Raw genomic sequence first — 22,158 nt, forward strand, 5'->3', positions numbered from 1 at the left:
ACGCTAAGCACTTTTCGCTCTATTTTTTTCTTTTTTTTTAAGCTGTTTTCTTTTTCTGTTTTTCTTTGTTTTTTAAGCTTTTTTTTAATGATTTTTTTTAATTTTTTTTTGTTAATGTTAAATTTTTTTTCTGTTTAGTTATCAAACTTTCATGACACAGGTTCTGGGTTTGACGGGTTAACCCAGATTTGTTTTTTTTTTCTTTTTAATTAATTTTTTCGAGTGCAGTCCATAGTGAAACGCTGAGCTTTTTATTTTATTTTTGCATTTTGCTTTGTTTTTTTAAAGCATTTTTTTCTTTGTTTTTTTAAGCTGTTTTTTTTCTTTGTGTTTTTTTAATGAATATTTTTTTTGTTAATGTTAATTTTTTTTCTATTTAGTTATCAAACTTTCATGACACGGGTTCCGAATTTGATGGGTTAACCTAGATTTTTTTTTTGTTTTTCTTTTTAATTAATTTTTTTGTTTAATTTAGTTTGTTAATGTTAAATTTTTTCTATTTAGTTATCAAACTTTCATGACACGGATTCCGAGTTTGACGGGTTAACCCAGCTAATTCTGGGTTAACTCGTAAATATTTTTTCCTATTCAGTTATCAAACTTTCATGACATGAATCCCAGATTTGACAGGTTAATCCAGTTAATTCAGATTTTTTTCTTTTTTTTCACTAGTTTTTTTCTTCATGTAGGCTTTTCTTTCTTTGTTTTTTTTTTGTTTAGTATTTTTGCTTTTTTTTCCTTTTTAATTATTATTTTTAAAAAATTTATTTTGTTAATATTAAGTTTGTTTTTTCTATTTAGTTATCAAACTTTCATGACACGGATCCCAAGTTTGATGGATTAACCTGATTTGACAGGTTAACGCCGTTAATTCAGATTTTTTTTTCATTAGTTTTTTTCTTGCTGTAGGTTTTTTTTCTTTTTAATTAATCTTTTTTTTGTTCAATTTAGTTTATTAATGTTAATTTTTTCCTGTTTAGTTATCACACTCTCAAGATACGAATCCCAGGTTTGACGGGTTAACCTAATTTAGTGGGCTAACCCAATTGATTCGGATTTTTTTTATTATTAGTTTTTTCTTCCAATTTCTTCTTTAAATATTGTAATTAACTATAATTAAAAGACATCACTCTTTTTTCTTTCAATTTCATGACACGAAAGCCAGGTTTGACAGGTAAACCAGTTGATTCAAAATTTTTTTCTTTTTCTTAAGTAGTTTTTTTCTTTCAATATTATCTTTTAATATTGATTTGATTAAGAATTAAACTTTATGATTTGTTTTGTTTACTGTTCATTAGATTATTGTGATCTTATAAGGGGATTTTACTATACCCCTCCTTGCAAAGCACTATTCATCGGAATAATGCTTTGCTTTATTGTTTTTTTTCTTTTCAATTAATCTTTTTTTTTTAATTTCATTCTGTAATATTAATTTTTTTTCCTTTTTAATTATCACACTTTTATAACAAGACCTTGCAACCAGACTCATATCCAAGGCTTCGAGTTTGATGTTGCAACCAAACTCGCTTATACTTGGGTCATGCAAGTTTAATATTATAAATATAACTTTTGGGTAAGGACTAGCAAACAGGCCCAATGCTCTTAGGTATAACTTTGTAGAAGGACCTAACACTCTTAGATTTTAACTTTTTTTGATATTTTTTATACAAAAAAAATTGACTTGCGGTGCAGCGCGGGCCATCTCTAGTGTTATGCTATTAGTGGAGTGGTCTTATTCAACGTCGGCTTTAAGAGTTCTTGTCAAACTCAAGGAAGCCAAGTTGTGGCCGGAGCTCCAGTATGTGCCGATTATGAACACGTGTCTAACCATCGTGAGGGTATAGTAAGACGCTGCACACATCATTAAAGGGCACATGTGGAGCTTATTTATTAGCTTGTGCTTGGTATGCACCAATTATTTTTAAATTAAAATAATAATTTATATATTAAAAATGAAAAGCCCCTGGAATTAAGAAAAAAATTGTTTTACTGAGGATTATTTAGTAATTATATTATGGATAAAAATATAAAAATAATAATTAACTCACTTCTTTTAAAGTGATTATTAATAGGTTTATTAAAAATATCTTTCTGCTCCTAAATCCTAGCCTGTCTACTAAAAGTAAAATATGATTTTTTTTAGCATGGAGTACAAAATAATACAATAATTTTGGACAGCTCCCCCACGTGGGAACCATGTTTTTGAAAGGGATCCATCGTCCCCGGACTAATCTTTTATTTTTCTTTTGCCAAGATATTTATGTCCTTGCAACGAGAACTCGTGGACAGAAATAATACCACCCCTCCTTTTTTTCTCACTATATTACGAGGGGGGAGGCCCACGTTCTAATTAATGCTGCAAAACTATAATTACATTATTAACCTGCCAGTCGTCGTTGCAGTTGTTTTTTGTTTTTTTAAATTAAAAGAAACTCATTAATTCTTACATAAAAATATCATTTTAATCCTAGTAATTAAAATAACATTAAATAATTAATTTTAAAATGTTTTCTTCTTGAAAATATATCAAAATATTTATTTAAATAAAAATTAATTTAAAAAACAGAATTACACTAAATCTACAAAGCACCTAGGTGCTCATTTCTTATCACTCGGCACATTTTCCAGATTCTTCTGGACACTTGGGGCACCGACCAGAGATACCATAGATGTTTGTAATTTTTTCAAAAAGATGCTTAGGGATTTCTTTATATATATATATATATATATATATATATATATATATATATATATATATATATATATATAGCCTTTTTAGTTTTAGAATTCGAACTCTTTATTATAAGGGAAAAAAACACGTGGAAGTACAGAAAACGAACCCATCAACTCATTTTATGTAAGAAAATAATACTAAATAAAGAGATTTGGATGCGCAACTAATTAAATAAATAAGTTGAGCAAGATTTAATAATATCGTACTTTGCCATTATCAGAGTGATTCAGTGAACAGACAAGTATTCAAAAGAGTTATAAGAAAATAGAAATTAAAAAAATAAATTGCTTATCCATGTTTTTGCTCTTCCACAAGCACCATTTATTGATCAACAGCATTACAACCCCCCCTCACTCTCGTCACCGGCACCATCTCCGTCACCGATATTACACGCTCCCACATCCACCAAGAAGATTCAGTGTCCTGCTTTGCTCTCTCTATGTATCTTACTGTGGTCATCAAATCACACACAAACAATTAGTTGATATTTTTTAGACATCATCCTCACTTCATCACCACAGCCACTACATCCATGGCCATGGGCACGATGATGACCTGCCGAATGATGAGCATATCTCCAGGCATGCCGTCTTCATCACCCCCTACTCAGTCTCCAGCACCCGCTTCCCTCCCACTCCGTACAATCCCTGGATCATACGGCTGGCCTTTGTTAGGACCCATCTCAGACAGGCTAGACTACTTCTGGTTCCAGGGCCCTGATACCTTCTTCAAGAAACGCATTGACAAGTACAAGTCCACTGTGTTCCGCACAAATGTGCCTCCAACATTTCCTTTCTTTGCTGGGGTCAATCCGAACGTTGTAGCAGTTCTTGATACCAAGTCCTTTGCTTATCTTTTTGACATGGATATTGTGGAGAAGAAGAACATCCTTGTCGGTGAGTTCATGCCTAGTGTAAAGTTCACTGGGAATATCAGGACTTGTGCTTATCTTGATACCTCTGAGCCACAGCATACTCAGGTATATATTTTACAATCCTCAACTGTATAAATCTCAATTGTTATCCCCTTTTTTTATTATTTTTCTGTTTTACTTTTGCTGTATTTAATTTGCAACTATCTATATATTTGCCCCTTTCTCCTTTCTCTCTCTCTTTTAAGAAATGTACTTTTTAATTGAGAAAGGTACTTTCTTTCCTATGAGAGGTTGCGTTTTCAAATCACCATGTAGAATCCTCTTTAGTAAAGAAATGGCCTTTTTCAGAACTCTTTTCTGAAATTAGAAAGGAAAGGCAATCCAAATTACCGTTAAAAGAATTTGAGAAAAAAGATTTGAGGAAAAAAGAGAGGCAAATACTTCACTGTTGATATGAACGGTGGAGCAGGTGCGCACCCTACTTTTAGTATAGAATAGAATTGAATGATCTTCCCTTGTTATTATCAGTATCTTCTTCTTTTACTACTGATTTTTTCTCTCTAAAAAGAGAATTAGGAGCTGCCTTTTCGGTGGTGAAGTTGAACCCTGTCAACAAGCGCAAAAAAAATAAAATCAAGTCCCTAGAATACAAGCTGATTTTTCTGTTTTGAAATTGCTTTTTTTCATGAGATGAAAAACTTCAGAGACCAAGGGGATTTTTTTTTGAAGTTAAAGGTGTTGAAAATATTTAAAAAAGAATTCAAAATGAAGTGCTAAAGATATGTGATATGAGTTATCCCACGTTACAATCCATGGTTTGAATGGTAGAGCAAGAAAATGGCTTTGATAAGATCAATTATTGACTTTCTAGATATTTTATAAGAGATAAAAAGAGTTAAAGTCACCATTCATTTGGAAGTTGTTCGACTCCAACACTGTCGACCAGCTGACATTTCGAAATCTTCGTTGCTGGCCCTCTTGCTCCTCTTGCTTTGTTGTCCGATCTATGCTAAACTTCTCTCTTTTAGTTCTTTAGGCAACTCCCATGCGGTATATAACAAATACAAAATTATGAAATGAACCTGTACCTTAAAAGAAAAAAAAGGTACTGGTTGTACTACATTTTACCTAATCAGATTCATGTTCATGTTCTCATCTGGGTCATCAAGATTTTTTTCTTTCTTAATATCAGTGATAGATTAACGAAACACCGCAGTGTTTTTTTAAACCATGAGACTATCTTGGTTTTCAGTAGTCTCAAATATCTGGATTTTTACCAGTTCATTGTACGTGTTACTTATGTGTACAGTAGTCGGGTTTGACTGCTATTATGGCACTCCTGATCCCACATGATTGTGTCAGTTTGAAACAGAGAGAGTTCCCATGGCATCATGGAATCTGGTGGGTGTGAATGCTAGTTGGCAAATATTAGAACTCAAGTTGGTCCTCGAATAATAACTCTTGTTAAACTTACTGAAAATGATCTTTCATGTAATGCCATGGATTTGGAAGTGCCAGTAAATGTTCGATCATAATCTGCCAACCACATTTTTGAGATGGTAAAAATGGATGCCAATTGCCAATTTCCTTGTTTGAGAGATGTCAGTTTCATGAATAAGATCCGCTGCAAAAACATGATTGAAACTGGTAAGGTATTATCTAAGCATTAATATTACACTTCATATGATTTTCGGAATGTGAATGGTTATTTATATCAGAGCAAACAGAGAATTATATAAACATGTATTAAATGTTATGGAGAATCTATCTATGGTACTTCTGATTTATCAAATTTCAGTGGAAAAACTTTGCAGAAAGTGTAGGCTTTTACCTGCCAAAGAATATCATTCTTTACAGTTTTGTAAGCTGCTACTTTCAATGTGCAGCTTAAAAACTTTGCCATGGGCGTCTTGAAACGCAGCTCCAAGGTCTGGCTCTCCGAGCTTGTAGCCAGCCTCGACATGATGTGGGACACCATTGACACTGATGTCTCTCAAAAGGGCAGTGGAAGCTACCTGATTCCTCTCCAGCAAGCCTTGTTTAGGTTCTTGGTGAAGTCCCTAGCTGGGGCTGACCCGTCAAACTCACCTGAAATTGCTGAGGGTGGCTACGCAATGCTAGACAAGTGGCTTGCTCTCCAGCTCCTTCCCACTATCAAAATTGGTATCCTGCAACCTCTGGAGGAAATTTTCCTACACTCTTTCTCCTACCCTTTTTTCCTTGTTAGTGGAGACTACAACAAGTTATACCAGTTCATAAAAAATGAAGGTAAACTTAAATTCAACATCAGTTCCAATTTGCATCTTTCATAATCATGATTCATTGATTTATTCAGAGTTGACGATGTTTTTGTGATCGGACTAATGTTATAGTGTGCATGGAATTGTATGTAGCTAAAGAATTGTTACGCTATGCCGAGACTGAATTCGGACTGAATCAAGAAGAAACCATCCATAACCTGCTATTCATTCTAGGATTCAATGCGTTTGGAGGGTTTTCTATATTTCTACCCGGTCTAATAAGCAGAATAGTAAGTGACACCGCATTACAAGAAAAACTGCGCGATGAAGTCAGACAAAATGCTGGTCCAAGTTTGTCTTTCGAGTCAGTGATGAAAATGCCACTGGTTCAATCAGTTGTTTATGAAACACTTCGACTCAGCCCACCTGTTCCCCTTCAATTTGCAAGAGCTAGGAAAGACTTTCAACTGAGCTCACACGACTCAGTTTTTGACATAAAAAAAGGCGAGCTGCTATGTGGGTATCAACCCTTGGTGATGAGAGACGCTGAAGTTTTTGATGATCCAGAGAGTTTTAGAGCAGACAGGTTTATGGGTGAAGAAGGGAGAGAATTACTGAATTACTTGTACTGGTCAAATGGGCCGCAGACGGGGTCACCAAGTGAGTCGAATAAACAATGTGCAGCCAAGGATTATGTGACCCTCACTGGTTCTATGATGGTGGCTTATTTGCTTAAGAGGTATGATTCTATTACAGGAGACTCTGCATCAATCACAGCTGTTGAAAAGGCTGTTAAGTGATGATGATTGTGTGATTATATGTTATTATAAATAAATTTGTGTTTTTAAGTTTTTGGCTGGTAAGAATTTTTTGAGTTGTGCTTTGATTTTTTTGGTGGGAAAGGGACTGATTGGACACAGATGTGCCCGTTCACGTCTTTCACAATTTCTTCTTGTTTCTCTCCGTTCTCGTTCGTCACCACACATTACAAGCTCTCTCTTCCATGAATCAAGATCTGTTTCGGCTAACATTAGACTTTTCCGCAAATCTACTTGATGGAAGGTATCTATATAGAGCTTGAAAAGAACTTGTCTTAATGGAAGAATGAAAGCTAGAGTTTTAACCATATTTTTTAAACTTGGTCCAAGGTCCGGGTCATGAGTTTTAACTGGATCATCAGGTCATCCCGGGTTGACCTCAAACTTTTTTCATAAAACAAAATAATATCGTTTTTGTTTTCAAAAAAATCAACGAGTTACAATCTTATTTTTGACTGGGTATTGTTAGGTTAACTAGGTCACAAGGTCAACTTGAGTTTTTATCTAAGTCACCTAGGTTTATACGTTTTCCTATTTTTTCTTAAACTCAACCTGATTTTGATTTTGATTGACCTGTTAGGCCAGGTTTTAAAACTATAGTTTTAACACCATTGAGCAAATGATAACTAATAATGTCATTTCTTTAGATTGTACATAGTTATACACCTCAAATAAGTCTCTAAGCATTGATTAACTCTTTCAGTTTAACTATTAATTTATGGGTAATTTAATAAACTTATTAGAAACTTCACCCTTAATAGTTTAAATAGTTCCTTCTAAAATAAGCCAATGAAAACTTTATCTCTATCGATGACAATAGTTGTTTGGCAACCCGTGAAATTTATAAAGTTGGTTCAAGAACACCTTCATTATTTCTTAAGTTGCGAAAGGGTGTGTTATAGCTATGAAATATCCATACTTGATAAACTTGTCAACTAACATAAATATGACATATTTTTCCTTGAGTGTGGCAACCCTTCTATAAAATCCATGGTTATATTTCTTATTTAAAATGGTTGTTATAATTCAGGATATGCTACCATTTTCATCTTGGCCTACTTATACACATTATATTCATTCACAAATTTTTTAACCAAAGTCTTTATTAAAGGCTATTAAAACATTGCTTTAAGCCTTTTATAGGGATTTTATACCCCTGCATAACCCTTTACGTATGAATTAAATGTAATACTCGTCAATTTCCCCCTCAAATTTTTTTTGCCAATGACTATTATGTTTTTATATTTCATAACCCCTTTAACAAAAGTGTAATTTGGCTAGTTACTTGCATTTAACATCTTCCTAACAATCATTCCTTGCAATAAAAAATCATTCTTATTAATCTCACTTACTTTTTCAAACCATCCTATTACCACTAAAATAATAGCTCTTATAATTTCAATGTCATTCTCAATTACTTGACCTTTAGTTGCTGAACTATTTTCATTTCTAATTGTTCTCGATAGAGCATCTGTCATCATATTCTCCTTGCCTTTTTTATACTGAATTTAATATATTAATCTTAATAGCTTGATTAAATATTCTTTATATATATGAGTATGAATCTTCTGCTCTAAAATATAATTTAAACATTCATGACCAATTGTAATAATGAACAAATTATGATCCACGTAGTGTCTCTATCTTTCTATTACTATTAATATGGTCATATACTCTTTCTTATAGATTGATAATCCAATATGCTTTGGACTCAATACCTTGTTAAAAAAAGCTAATGACCTCCATTTTTTACTTAAAATTGCATCTAACCTGTTTACACATGAATTAGTTTTTAGCACAAAAATGTTGTTGGAGTTTGGCAAGGCTAGTATTGGAGCTTTACAAAGCATCCTTTAACTTGTCAAAAGCTTCGTGAGTCTTCTTATTCCAATTAAAATTATTTTTCTTTAACAATTTAGTCAAATGTTTGTTGATAACCCCAAAATCTTTTATAAATTTCCTATAATATCATGATAATTCAAGAAAGCCTTTCAATTATTTAATTGAATAAGAAATTGGTCATTTCTTCATAGCTTTTGTATTTTTTAGATACGTTGTCACACCTTCTTTTGATATTATGTGCCAAAGGTGCTCAATTTATTGCACACAAAAAAAGTATTTTGATTATTTTGCAAACAATTGATTGTTATTCTATGTTTCCATCACTAGCTTTAAATGATTGATATGTAATGCTAGAGTTTAACTATATACTAAGATATCATAAAAGAATATCAATGTAAACATTCTCAACTAAAAATGGTTCCAACATAGTGTTTATCAAAGCTTTAAACACAGTTGGTGCATTAGTCAAGCCAAATGACATAACTTTGAACTTGTAATGTCTATGAGGAGTTCTTAAAGCTATTATCCATAACTTCTTTATACATCCTCACTTGGTGATAACTAAACCTTAGATCCTGCTTTGAAAAGAATTGAAAACCATGCAATTCATTCATCAAGTCATTGATTGATGGAATAAGAAATTTATTTTTAATAGCCAAATTATTTAATTGTATAATTAACATAAAGTCTTAATTTGTTATTCTTAATTTTAACCAACAACAATGGAAAGACAAATGAACTGCAATAGGGTTGTATAATTCTATTCTGTAACATCTTTTTAATCAACCTTTCTATCTTTTCTTGTACATAAATGAGCTATTATAAGATCTAATATTAACTAGTTTGGCTCATGGTATTAGAAGAATCTTGTGATCAAACCCTTTAGTAGGGGGAAGGTGTTTATGTTATGCAAATACTAATTCACACTTTTTTTTCACTTATGAGTTTTGCACAACTTGTTTAGGTTCTTCACACTTTCATGGAAAAAAATTGTCTCACAAAACCATACACTACTTCTTTTAAGCTATTATTAGTATATTGGCATGCGCTCCGCCGTGAGTCAATATTAATTTTTTTATTAAATTATAAAAAAAATTAAGAGTATAGAAATTTTTTTAATAGTGTTATTAAACCTAACGAAGTATGTTAATTTTGAGACCTTCCGACTCAACTCTTTATCTAACTTAAGTTTTTTTGTTAAATCGTGTAAGAGCTAGCTCGACTTAAATCGATTGATTTCATAGGTCCAAATGCAACCTTGATAATCGATAAAAATATGATTTAGCTTTTAAAAAAACCTCAAGATGATTAATTTTCTTAAAAACTATTGAGACGATGGCAGATTGGATCAATCTCGCCCCCTACGACCCGGGTTATAGACTCTATTGGGTTTAATAACTTTTTTATATTTTTTTATTTAATCATATGATAAAAACAAATGCTCACAAATTTGAGCACCGACCTAAAAATAGATATTTATTTGAGACAATTATCCCTTGAAAGCAAACAAGTATCAATAATGCACTCCATTTCCCAAACAATCCAATATTAAATGATAAAATTAAAAATAAATAAATTAAAAACAATTAAAAGACAAAAAAAAAACATATCATATTAGTGGGTAAACTTGTCAAACCTGTGAATCGGGTAAGTCAGGCTAGTACGTCATACCTGTGAATTGAGTTATGGACTCCACTTGGATTATAATTTTTTTTAATCTATTTTTTATTTAACTACATGATAACAAAAATAGATAATTGCGAAATCAAACACTAACTCAATACCGAGATATTTTTTTAGATCATGATAACCTCATAAAAGACAAAACAAAACCAATTATGAAGCTAAATTTTCAATTAACCCAGTATCTAAGGGTGGAAAAAAAACTAATTTAAAAAAGTCGAACTTACCAGACCTAGCCAAACCTGTGAATATGTTCATGGACTTTATAAAGTTTAATAACATAACTTTTTTTTCTGAAACAATTTTTTTTAATTATATGAGAAAAAATTAATGATAAAAAGTCAAGTTCAATTAAAAAAAAGACATCTTATCAAACTTGTAAACTAGGACAACCCGAGTTACCTTGGTAAACATGCAAACCATGCTAACCTTATAGAAAGGTAAAATAAAAAGAAATAAATTATAAAATCAAATCCTCAACTATCCCAATATTAAAAAATAAAATCGACAAAAACAAATTTGAAAAAAAAATCATGACAAAAATTCAAAAACATAAAGAAAAAAAAAAGAAAGCAAAACATTGTGAGTTACTATTGTCATTTACAGTGCAATATATATGGGTAAACAATAGTTTCCTCACATCCTTTAATTTTTATTACTTTATAAAGTTTATAACACAACTTTTCTCTAATTTTTTTTTTAACTATATGAAAAAAAATAGACTATAAAAAAATTAAGTTTAATTAAAAAAAATACAACCCACCAAACTCATACCCTTGCATAAACTATATGAATTTGAGAAGTTGTACATTTCATTACAGCAAGCATAGTGTTCTTCTCAATAGAAGCATTTATCTCTTTAATAACTTGTACATCAATGAAGCTATTTATACCACCACTTTCAATCAAAATGACAATGTCTTTTTCTTGACAAATGAATGTTATATGCATAGCTTTCATCCAATGTATTCGAAGGTAGCCATATTCCTTAATCTTGCCTTCTTTAATTGTAATTCCATTACTATTACCTTCTTCCACATCCGTGAACTCTCCTAGTTGAGCTTGCTTCTGATCTTGCTGATCTTCTCCTTCTAATTCCTCGCCTTTTCCGATGCTAACCAATGCTAGAAATACTTGAGCTTGTAACACCTAATGATTCTTGTAAACAAATTACTATAAGAAACTTTCCCGGAAGTGCAATGTCTTTTTTCATGTAATACAACGTTCGGTCATCAAACGACTATAAATGTAACTTTCTGATCATATATAGTGCAGTACAACACACCATAGCTTGACGATACTAAACAAACTCTAAGCTTGGGAATTTGGCTACAATGTTTTCTTTTTTTGATGTATAGAAGAGATTTGAACTTGACATATCTTGAAAGAAAGAAAAACATTAATACTGGGCTGTAGCTCGTCGTGTTAAGGTGGGTGATTGCTCGAGCTGAAGAGGATTAGTCTGGTCTTGTAGCGGGGATACACTGACTAAGATGAACGAGTCATGATGATCCTTATATTATCCATCTGCACAGTTCCACACGAATTATATTAACCAGTTTCTATCTTTGAAGTAGGCCATGACTGAGTGAGATAACAAGGACCCGACCCTAGTTCTATAGGCTGGGCATAAACAGAGCCCACTTGCATGCAGACACTAAAACATCAATAGGCTAATCAGCTATCAATTCCTACGTTAATTGTTCAAAAAAGAAAGAGCTATTAACTCCTAGTTTATTGTTAGCTGACATTAGCGTGGTTTTAAAAAAAATAAAGGCTTAAATTTCAAATGAGACGTAAGGTCGAATCCGAATTGGAAGTTGAGGACTAAAATGAGTGTTCGAAAGAGATGGCACCCGTCTACCCTATAGATTTGCACAAAGAGCCCCTCTTGTACAACGAGCTTAAACAAAAATTGCTCAGGCTACACGATCTAGGACCTCTAGGTGTCCAAAATCTAGGCATCACAGGAACTAATCTAATCAAAATAAAACGAGGATGCCATTCACGTTCTTGCTCGGTCGGGCTAGCATCATCCGAAAGCAACAGCAAAGATCGCACGAAGCTAAAACAAAACTTGGAAGACATACCAGGTAGCTGCTCTGTTGCATGGATTTATTGATCAATAGGTAGCATCAAGCATGGTATTCCTATACCACAGAGCATGGACTTGAAAACTGCAATGATCGGCTTGAAATCTCACCTAGTTTCTGCGGGAATAGCTTGATGACTAAGCCAATTGCAGTAGTAGGTAGAATAGTTAATATATTCCGAGAGCAAAAAATATATATTTGATAAATAGTAAAACCACAGCGGTAGCAGGTAGGCCACTTGCAGACATATTATCTCCCATTTTTCTCACTAAAATAAATCAATCAATCTCTACTTCTAGAGTTTTACAAGCAAAACATTTTACTAAAAGAATAACAGAAAATCCACTTTGGGCCTTTTTATGCAGCTTGGTTGTTTCAAAAGGCTCCTTAATAACGGTATGCTTGAGTATTAGAATCCCAAATATAAATCATATTCGTATAAATGCTGTGGAACTTGTGAATTTTTTGTTCCGAATATCATACCATAGCACCAAGAAAAAAAAAAAGGTAAGGGGGCCATGGCAGGTCTTTTACGTGGATTGAGCATTCCCCTGAGAGTGGGTATGGGACTTGGCAACCTCATCTTTCCATCCTCTCTGACGCGCCCTCAGCTCCCACATTGCTGTCAATTTCTTTTGTGCTACTAATGCGGCTTCAGATTTCTCCCTTGCTTCTTCACAGGTTTCCATCCCTGAATTGCATTTGTCAGCTTCCTTTTGATACTGGGATGTCATCTTCTTAGCCTCAAGCAGAACTATATCAGCTCGCCGCTGATTCTCTAGTGCTTCAGTTTCCCGCAGCTGCAATTCCTCTTTCAGTAGCTCTGCAAAGTTCTTCTCAGCATCTTCAGTCACCTCTGGGTCATGCTTCGCACAATCTGCATATTATATGCCAGGAAAAATGAGATACTGTGACATCATAATTCAATCATATCATCCAAGTAACATTTTGTGGTTTGATACTGAAGATTGCCAAGAAAACTACATGTAAAAGGAATAAAAATATATAAAGAAACTCATTGGTCTATTAAAGGTTTTTGATAAGAAGCTGAATATGTGATAAGAAAAATAACAATCACTATATATTATACCTAAGATAAACTGTATTGTTGTTTTTTTTAATGATAAAGGTACTTAATGATCTTACACGCTAGGAATTTGCCTAAACTAGTATATACATGAGTTATTAAAGATATAATACTATTGTAATTTAAGGCAGTGATTTGGGCTTGGACCTGGTAATAAAGCCTAATTATCACTTGTGAAATTTGGATATTGAACCCGCAAGGATGAAGGCAAGGAACTAGGTGTCAAATATGATGCAGGGATAAAGTTAAACATGTTATTTTCAAATGAAGCGTGGACCAGAAGCGTGGACCAAAAAAGACATGCCTTGATTGTTTTTATACCTTTTTGGATGATATATATAATCATCCACATGATGTACTTATGTTTCTTTTTTCTTTCTCTTTTTTGTTGAAATTCTCTCTATTTTGGATCTGGATATTGCTAATTCACTGATTTTACAAGTTTTAATAGTCTACTCAATTTACTAGCCACAAATACGATTTCAACAAAACTAGCATACTCATTTCTTAAAAAGTGCTTTTTAAAGTTATTGAAAAATTTAGTTCTTTTTCTAGAAGATAAGGCTAAATGTGAGCCATTATTTCCCTTCAATGTTGGACGTATTCTTTTACTGTCAACTTTACTTTTTTTTTCATGGCTTGTAAACTTAACTTATCAGGTGCTACTTCAATGTTGAAATTGTATTAGCAAATAAATGCTTCAACCAAATCTTTTCACTTCTTTATTTTAATTTTCATTTGAACTTATGTACCATGAAAAGACAACACCTTTCAAGCTTTCATAGAAAAAATAGATAAAAAGCTTGTAATTATTGATCACCTGCATTATTTTACTGAATAAATTTTTAGACGATTTTTAGGGTATTTAACTCCTATATACTTTGCAAACTCCAACACTATGAATCTTCACAATATGACCACATAGGCTTTTCAGATAAGTCCATTCCCTCAATTGACTCTTGAGCTTTTCTTCTCAAATTTACTAGCAATGTGTTGAATTGTTCTGAATGAATGAACTGATTTACTCTTGAGCATTCTTTAAGCTACTTGTAGCCTTGCTAACATTCAAAATAATAATTCTGAAACAATACAAAGATGATCGAGGCACATAGCAAGATCACTCATGTCGAGCTGAAATACCCTAAAACACTTTCATCCCAAATCCCCAAAAGAGATTAGTTTGGAATATAAGTAAAAAGGATTGCAAAAATTTCCTAATCTTTGGAGGAAATAATTCCCCTAAGAATTTAGGATATCAACAAGGTTATCAAACTCTTCATCATGACCTTTGTCACCGTAGGTTGAAGGCTACAACCCAATTGAGTTTTTATTATTTTATGCATTTGTGTTTTTCTTTTATTTTTACAAAATTAGAAACATAGGTCTTAGAAATGCTAAACTTCCTCTGCAAACATACAATATCTAGCTAAGAATGAAAATGGAGAATGAGAGGAGAGCTTTGCTTGAGCAAAAAACACCAAAAAGAGATGAAACTAATGAAAAGCGAGATAGTTAAGCTAAGTAGTTTGCTTGAACAAAGTATTCATAATAGTTGAAAGGCTTCTAATAGAGAAAAAACCATAGGAATGCACACCTCGCAACATATTCTCATTATTCCTGAATCTCCAGATGTACCTCTAGACTTTCATCCACACCTAGCAAGAGCTACTCAACAAGAAGCCATAGTCCACACTGGATCGATTAAAGAAGGAATCCCCGATGTTTAAGTTCCTAAAAGCCCCTTATCCTTTTTTGGTACCGCAGCCCTATCAACAAGCTAGATTTCCCCGCACATTAGACATGTTGTCAGGGAAAAAGAAAAGCCTATGGAAGAGTCGGAGGCTAAGAAGCTAACGAGGACCATTGAAGAAGTGCCTTAACACACTGCAGCCACCATTTTACTCCTTTTATACAATTATGAACTTCACGAAACTTTCTCAAAGCTCTTGGCAATCAAAAAACATTTAGAAAAAAAATAAAGGAATGGACTTATATGATTTTATAAAAGCTCCAGAGAAGTGTCTAATGTCAGACATGGTCATGCCACGAAAATTTAAGGAGTCAAAGTTTGCAAAGTATAACAAAGTTGAATGCCCTAAAACCCATTTGAAAATTTACTGCAGTAAAATGACAGAGGTGATCAATGATGACAAGCTCCTTATCCATTTTTCTATAAAAGTTTGAAAGGTGTTGCCTTTTTTGTGGTACATAAGTCTAGATACGAGTAAGATCAAGAAGTGAAAAGATTTGGCCAAGGCATTTCTATGCCAATACAAGTTCAATAAGGAAGTGACACCAAATAAGTTAAGTTTACAAGCCATGAAAAAAAAAGCAAATGGGACAATAAAAGAATATGTCTGACATTGAAGGGAAACAACGGCTCGCATTCAGCCTCCTCTTCTCGAAAAGAAATTGGTTTCTCTTTTTTTCAATAACTTCCAAAAAACCATTTCATGAGTACTACTTGGGAAATGAGTCGACTAGTTTTGTTGAAATCGTAATCGTAATCGTGACTGAGCGGGTAGAGTAGGACATCAAAGTCAATAGAATCAATGAATCGGCGGAATCCAATTCCAAAAAAAGAAGGGAATTTCAACAATAAGAAGGAAACAGAGGTACATCATGAGGATGACTATATGTATCAGCCAAAAGGGTATTAAAACAATCAAGGCCGGTCTTTTTTCCCTTGTTTCACTCAAAATAACATGTTCAACTCTACCCTTGCATCACATATACCGCCCAGTTACTCACCCCATCCTTACAGGTTCAACGCTCGCATTTTAAAAGTGATGATTAGGCCTTATTATTAGGTTTAGGTCCCAAGTCCCTATTTTAGATCACAATAGTATTTTAACTTTAGTAACAAACACACATATACCAGTTTAGATAAACTCATATTATGTAAGCATATTAGATACATTTATCATTAAAAACCAAACAATGCAACTTATCTTAAGTAAGATGTATGGAGAGATTGTTATCTTTCCTATTACATAACGAGTTCCTTACGTAGAACCTTTGATAGACTACTAAGAGTTTTCTAGTTACTATAAAACTAGATGACAACTCATTTTTCTATTTTTATCCTTATACATGTAGTTCGCTTCGATGTACCTTGTACATTAATGGTTCAGTGAGTAAAAAAAGGGGGGGGGGGGCTGCAATGATGGGGATGCAAAGAAAAAAGGAGGGGCAATGGTAGTGAAGAGGAAGAGGAGGCGAAGATGGGGCTGCAAATTAAAAAGAGCAGTAGTGCTGGCAGCTAGGATTTTCTAATGAAGATGATTTTTTAAATTTTTTTCTAATTTTCAAAATTCATTAACATGAAAATGAAAAATAAAAATCACAGAATGGCCAAAATGTGGCCGAATTGTGTCAAGAAATACATTTTATTTTTAATTTCGTATTTTTGAATTTTAAAAAAACTAGAGTGAAATAGGAGTTAAAATTGAGTTACAACACTGAATACCAAACATTGAGACATAATGAAGTCTGGAAAGAGATATATACACTTATGTTCATTGCATCCTAAGTTAAAACAGAAAACCCAGTAAATTTAAATTGTTTTCTAAGTTTCATTTAAGTCTGCAGATGACCATGATACCATTTTTTTACTTTGCCATCAGGAATATTTTTTTTTTCTTTCAATTTCTTTTGGCATAGCTGTAATACACCCGACACTGTCCAGTTTTCATAAAAGCTTTCAAATAAAAGAATAAAGCATAAGGATTAGATGATACATGAACGTATGAAAGGAAACAGCATAAATGAATAAGTCATGAGTTTCCTCTGGAGAGGGGTGGGGGGTTGATAATGTTGCAGTGTTTAGGGATTGTTTAAGGATAACAAATAGTCATACCTCTACAAACAACTAGGCATAAATTAAGGAAAAAGAAGAGGCAACCAATCAAAAGAAAAGTATGTTAAGTTAATCATCCTCTAATAAGAGCAAGATCGTTATTTGAAATAACAGATCAAATTGATGTCATAATATTCACAAAACTTGTGTTCTTTCATGTCCCAGTTATCTGTCCAACAAAATGTCATTAATGAAAAGAAGCATCAGCACAGACGCCTAAATATTTTAGCTTAACACACTTCTCTGCCTTCTACATGTGACTGCCTATAAAGCCTTAGAAAAGAAAAGAGAGAACCAGAAATCCCTCTCTGTTTTCATGCAAGACAGCTTTATTGAAACAGCTAGAATGCACGTGGAAAATCTCATCTTATGAAGCCATTTTATCATTTGCAATATGTGCCGTCTAAAAAGCAAATCGATGTGTGAAATTGGGTTAACACATAGGAAAATATGTAGTGGAAAAACAACTCAAATTATCACAATACATGGAAAAAATTAAATTCACTGAAATAGACAAAATCTTATATTTATAACCAGATTTTGGAAACAAAATGCACCTGGTGAAATAATTTTGGAAAGAAAATAAAACAAAAAAGATGTCAACTGTGATGACTAAAGTTTATCCATGTCTCCAATGAACGAGGGCAGCATGTCAGAATGCATCCCTTGCTAACATAATATAGCTAACAATTGTGATGAATAAATTTCTGGTAATTTCGGAATTCTTGAGGCAGCCTCTACATTTTGCCAAAGTCTGATGGATTTTAGTGCAATTTCTCTAAAATTGAATGTCACTTAAAATTTTTTGATCACACATTAAAACACAAGCAGACTGCAGAAATATTTCCCTGCTCATGCACATACATATAGGACCAAGAAAAAGGAAAGTGCTTAAGCTGTTCGGTTTTGACATTACAAATAATTTCACACTCAAATAAAGTTAATTCATGACAGATAAACTGACCTGTGAAGGATGCATTGCTCAATCCTGCAGTACAAAAAACAAAGAATTAAAGCAAGTATAAACATGACGAATAATGAATCTTATCCGATGCACGAGCAAAAAATTCAAAAAGACATGATTGGCCTAGAAACAAATATACATATGCGAAAAATTCAATGGGTGTGACATTCAGTAGGCAGATTACGTATGAAGCTAACAGCAAAACAAATGTGGTATTCTGCATTGAACGCCTGGTTAAAAGACCAAGAACAAGCACACAAATGAGCACACACAAACAACAGGTGTAACTTGTCTTGAAAATGTTTCATCCTGTAACAAACCAATACCCAAAGGCATTTCACAAGGATGATTCAGAAAGTTCGATGCTTCTCGTATTACAATGGTAATTGTGTATGTATGAAACACCATCACATTTATATCTGAACTTGAAGATATCTATTTATCTAGCATGGATCTGGAATCTAACTAAAACTTGTTTTCCAACTAATACGACTAAAACCCAAAATTAGTATACCAAGAACAACATCATCATCAATGAGTAATTGTCAGGTCATAAACAAAAGTGGGCATCTAAAATTTCTGTAAAACGTCGTGATGAAACAAGTAATAAAGAGAAAGAGACAGAGATAGATCTATTGACCTTGAGGAATGGAGAGGAGAGGCTGAGAAGAGCAATCACAGAGACAAGGAGAACAATTAGGAGAAGATCGAGCGACGGCAACAAATCCTTCTTTCAAGTGCCAGTAGAGTGGTGGACCCAATATGTATCCTGCTATACACACTGCCATTAACCCCAACCCCCCCACTGCCGCTTGCTGCTGCTTCGTTGCCATTCCTTTTCGATCTATCTAATATTACTAAGATTAAGATCCTTCTCCTTCCCCCCCTCTCGCTCTTTCTTCTTCTTCTACTTGAAGACTATAGAAAAAGAAGAAAAAAAAAGACAGTGAAAGGTATAATATTTCTTGCAGTCTGCGTGATTGATTGTATTCATAATTATGTAAACATATTTTTATCTTTATTTAATTTAAATTTTAAACAGTAGCAATTAAGTGTTTGTACAGTATAGCATTTCCATCACAGTTTAAAAAAAAATTGAAATTTTTTTATTTGAAGTTAATGATTTTATATTTTTAAATTATTTTAATATATTGATAGTAAATATGAATTTTATATATATATATATATATATTATTTTAATATATTTATAATCAAAAAACATTTTAACAAATAATAATTATTATTATTCTAAACATCTTTTAAATAATTATGGTGATCATCCTCTCGTATCAGATTTATTAAAAAAATATAAATAAATAAAAAATTTTAGTTTTTTATCAGTAAAAAAAATAATAAAAATTGTCATTTAGTATTTTAATTATTAAAAACTTTAATAGTATATAAAAAGTGAGTAAAAGAACTAGTTGTGTAAGAGAAAAATATAATGCACCCTATTTATTGTAAGTTTTTTTATTGTTTGTTCTAATTTATATTTGTATTCATTTACTTGTTTTAAATCATGTTTTTATTTGTTAGTTTAAATTAAAAAAAAATATCTCTAATGATTTCTTCTCTGGAAAAACCAAGATCGGTTTTTTATTATTAGAATGTGATTAATCAAACCTTTTTTTTTCCTTTTTTTTTAGATAACTTTCTTAAACAATCCCAATTTATTTACACGATATTTAATGTATACATATCATATTATCATTGAAGGTATATGAATTTTGTTTTTCTATAAAAAATCTGAGAGAGTTTCCTCTAATTTCTTAACACCAAATAATTAACTCAAATCATTCTCACAACCTGCAAATAATAAATTCAACATTCCCGCACCATCTAGGACTTCCTTATTTATATTAAACTCACCATAAAAACAAAAAAACAATCTTCAATATTTTCACAAATAAATCAAAATTGTATTATTCAAGAAATATTATGAATAATGAAACAATTAATTTAATTACAACATAAAATAAGACACACGTTCATTTTAAAGCAAGGTAAAATCTAAAAGTGAGGACAGCATAATTAAAGACATGTGTTTTAAGAAAAAATATTTTAAATACATCATTTATATTTAATTTATATTCATATACCTTTTGTTATATAAAATTACATTACAAAGCAAAATATTTATTTCTTCCATTAACATCATTTGATTAAACAAAAATTACAAATACAAGACTTATTACTCGGCATAATATTGTAAGGTACCTGAAATTTTATTTAATATCAAATACAATCAACTTATACCCAAATGAATATTTGTTATTACTTCTTCTAAATATTTATTCCCAACTAATACAATTAGCATAATTTAAGAACATATAAATGCCCTCTCTAGCTCAAACTGAATATTTATTTCACTACCACATTAATTGATTTCTTTAATTTTTTATTAACTAAGGCACTAATTCTATTAACGAGGGAACTAGTTTCTTCAATTATATATTAATAAAGCACTAATCTCATTAATCAGGAAATTATTATCTCTATTTGCCTATAAATAGACACTAGTCCTAGTAACCAAGGTAATTAGTTTCTCTAATTTCTTATTAATCAAGACACTAGTTCTATTTATCAAAATAACTAGTTTCTCCACTAATTTAACCTTTATCAAATAAGATTTATGGCTGGCACCACCACATTCAACAATACTAAGATTATTTTCTTCATTTGTTCATTTTCTAAGTTTCTTTCTTCCATTCTCATCCCAATTACATCAAACAAGATAAATTTCTCATTTCCCTTAAATTTTCTCATGAACCTTAACCTAGAATTTACAATTTAGACATCAATTCTTAATTGTATTCAATTTAACTTGTATAATCAAGTCTAAAGCCCTTTACTAAGTGATAAAGTGAGCTTTGATTCTCAACCAGTTAAAAAATCCTGACACTTTTTATTTCTCCCTCTTGGTCAGCTCACTTTTCTCTCCAAATGCCCAAATCTCTTTTACTTATTCTCTTTAGATTCTTGCTCCGATATTGTTTCCTTTACTACTTAACCTAAATCTTATTCAAACCTCTTTAATTTGTAGTATTTCCACTAAATTTTGGTAAATAAAATTGATTCTCCCTCATATTCTCTTTGCTGCTGGATTAAGAGAGAAAAAAAATGGGGTATTTATAGTTTAATTTATTGATATTTATATATTGACCTCATTTCGCTTAGTTATGTCATTTAGTCCCCAACTTTTCTATTATCTAACAATTAGTGTCATGTTCTCTTTTTATTTTTATTATTCAATTCTATATCCTTAATTTAATTTAACTCATTTTATCTCCGAGTTAAGATTTTAATAATTAAAAAAAAATAACAAGGTTTTACACTTTCTCTCTCATCTTTAAAAACTTAAGGGTTAAAACATGATGAAAATAAAATTTGAAAACCGAAATGAAAAACCAGAAACTATAGAAATCAAACATATAAAAATGGAAACATATGAAATACTAAAATGAATTTTTTTTTTATTAAAAACACTATAGAAATCCATTATATTTTGTGAGGAACTATCATACTTAGATGAAGAGTACAAACCCCATGCATTTAGTTTATAGTACTAATAAAAATGATAATAATTTAGATTTATATATTTTATATGTCTTTACCAATCTAAATTAATAAATTTAATTATGGATAATTTAAATCACCAAGTTAAAAAATAATACTGTTACAAAAAAAAAAGAGGATTTGAACAAAAAAAAATACACACACTTGACACATAATATTAGGCTATTCTCAAATAAGTGTTAATATTGCTCAGAATTGTTTTTAGAAGGCAAGACCAATAAGATGATATAATTCATGACATTGTTTATAAAATAACCATTTATTTGATAATAATTGCATATATATAATATAATATAAACAAAGACTTCTTTTTTATCCATCTCAAGAAAATAATTTCATTGTTTTACATATACTACAATTTTTTCTCACATTTTTTTACAAAGTGTAT

General features: G+C 31.7%; 2 protein-coding genes and 1 long non-coding RNA gene across 3 annotated transcripts; 1 reads left to right on the forward strand and 2 right to left on the reverse strand.

The window, feature by feature from the left end:
* Window positions 1–2,956: 2,956 nt before the first annotated feature.
* On the forward strand, window positions 2,957–6,696 carry LOC133682646 (fatty acid hydroperoxide lyase, chloroplastic). The gene is made up of 3 exons (XM_062106080.1): window positions 2,957–3,713; window positions 5,495–5,876; window positions 6,002–6,696. The coding sequence occupies exons 1-3, from the start codon at window positions 3,267–3,269 to the stop codon at window positions 6,646–6,648; spliced, it is 1,476 nt and encodes a 491-aa protein (XP_061962064.1). The 5' UTR covers window positions 2,957–3,266; the 3' UTR covers window positions 6,649–6,696.
* Window positions 3,762–5,008, reverse strand: LOC133682647 (uncharacterized). The gene is made up of 2 exons (XR_009836711.1): window positions 4,514–5,008; window positions 3,762–4,214 (listed from the first exon to the last, which is right to left on the reverse strand). It is a non-coding gene; the product is annotated as an uncharacterized LOC133682647 (long non-coding RNA).
* Window positions 6,697–12,522: 5,826 nt separating the features above from the next.
* LOC133683167 (uncharacterized) lies at window positions 12,523–19,174 on the reverse strand. Its single transcript, XM_062106704.1, has 3 exons — window positions 18,835–19,174; window positions 18,195–18,218; window positions 12,523–13,161 (listed from the first exon to the last, which is right to left on the reverse strand). The coding sequence occupies exons 1-3, from the start codon at window positions 19,025–19,027 to the stop codon at window positions 12,815–12,817; spliced, it is 564 nt and encodes a 187-aa protein (XP_061962688.1). The 5' UTR covers window positions 19,028–19,174; the 3' UTR covers window positions 12,523–12,814.
* Window positions 19,175–22,158: the final 2,984 nt, after the last annotated feature.

The sequence above is a fragment of the Populus nigra genome, chromosome 2 (genome assembly GCF_951802175.1).
Source record: "Populus nigra chromosome 2, ddPopNigr1.1, whole genome shotgun sequence".
NCBI lineage: Eukaryota > Viridiplantae > Streptophyta > Magnoliopsida > Malpighiales > Salicaceae > Populus > Populus nigra.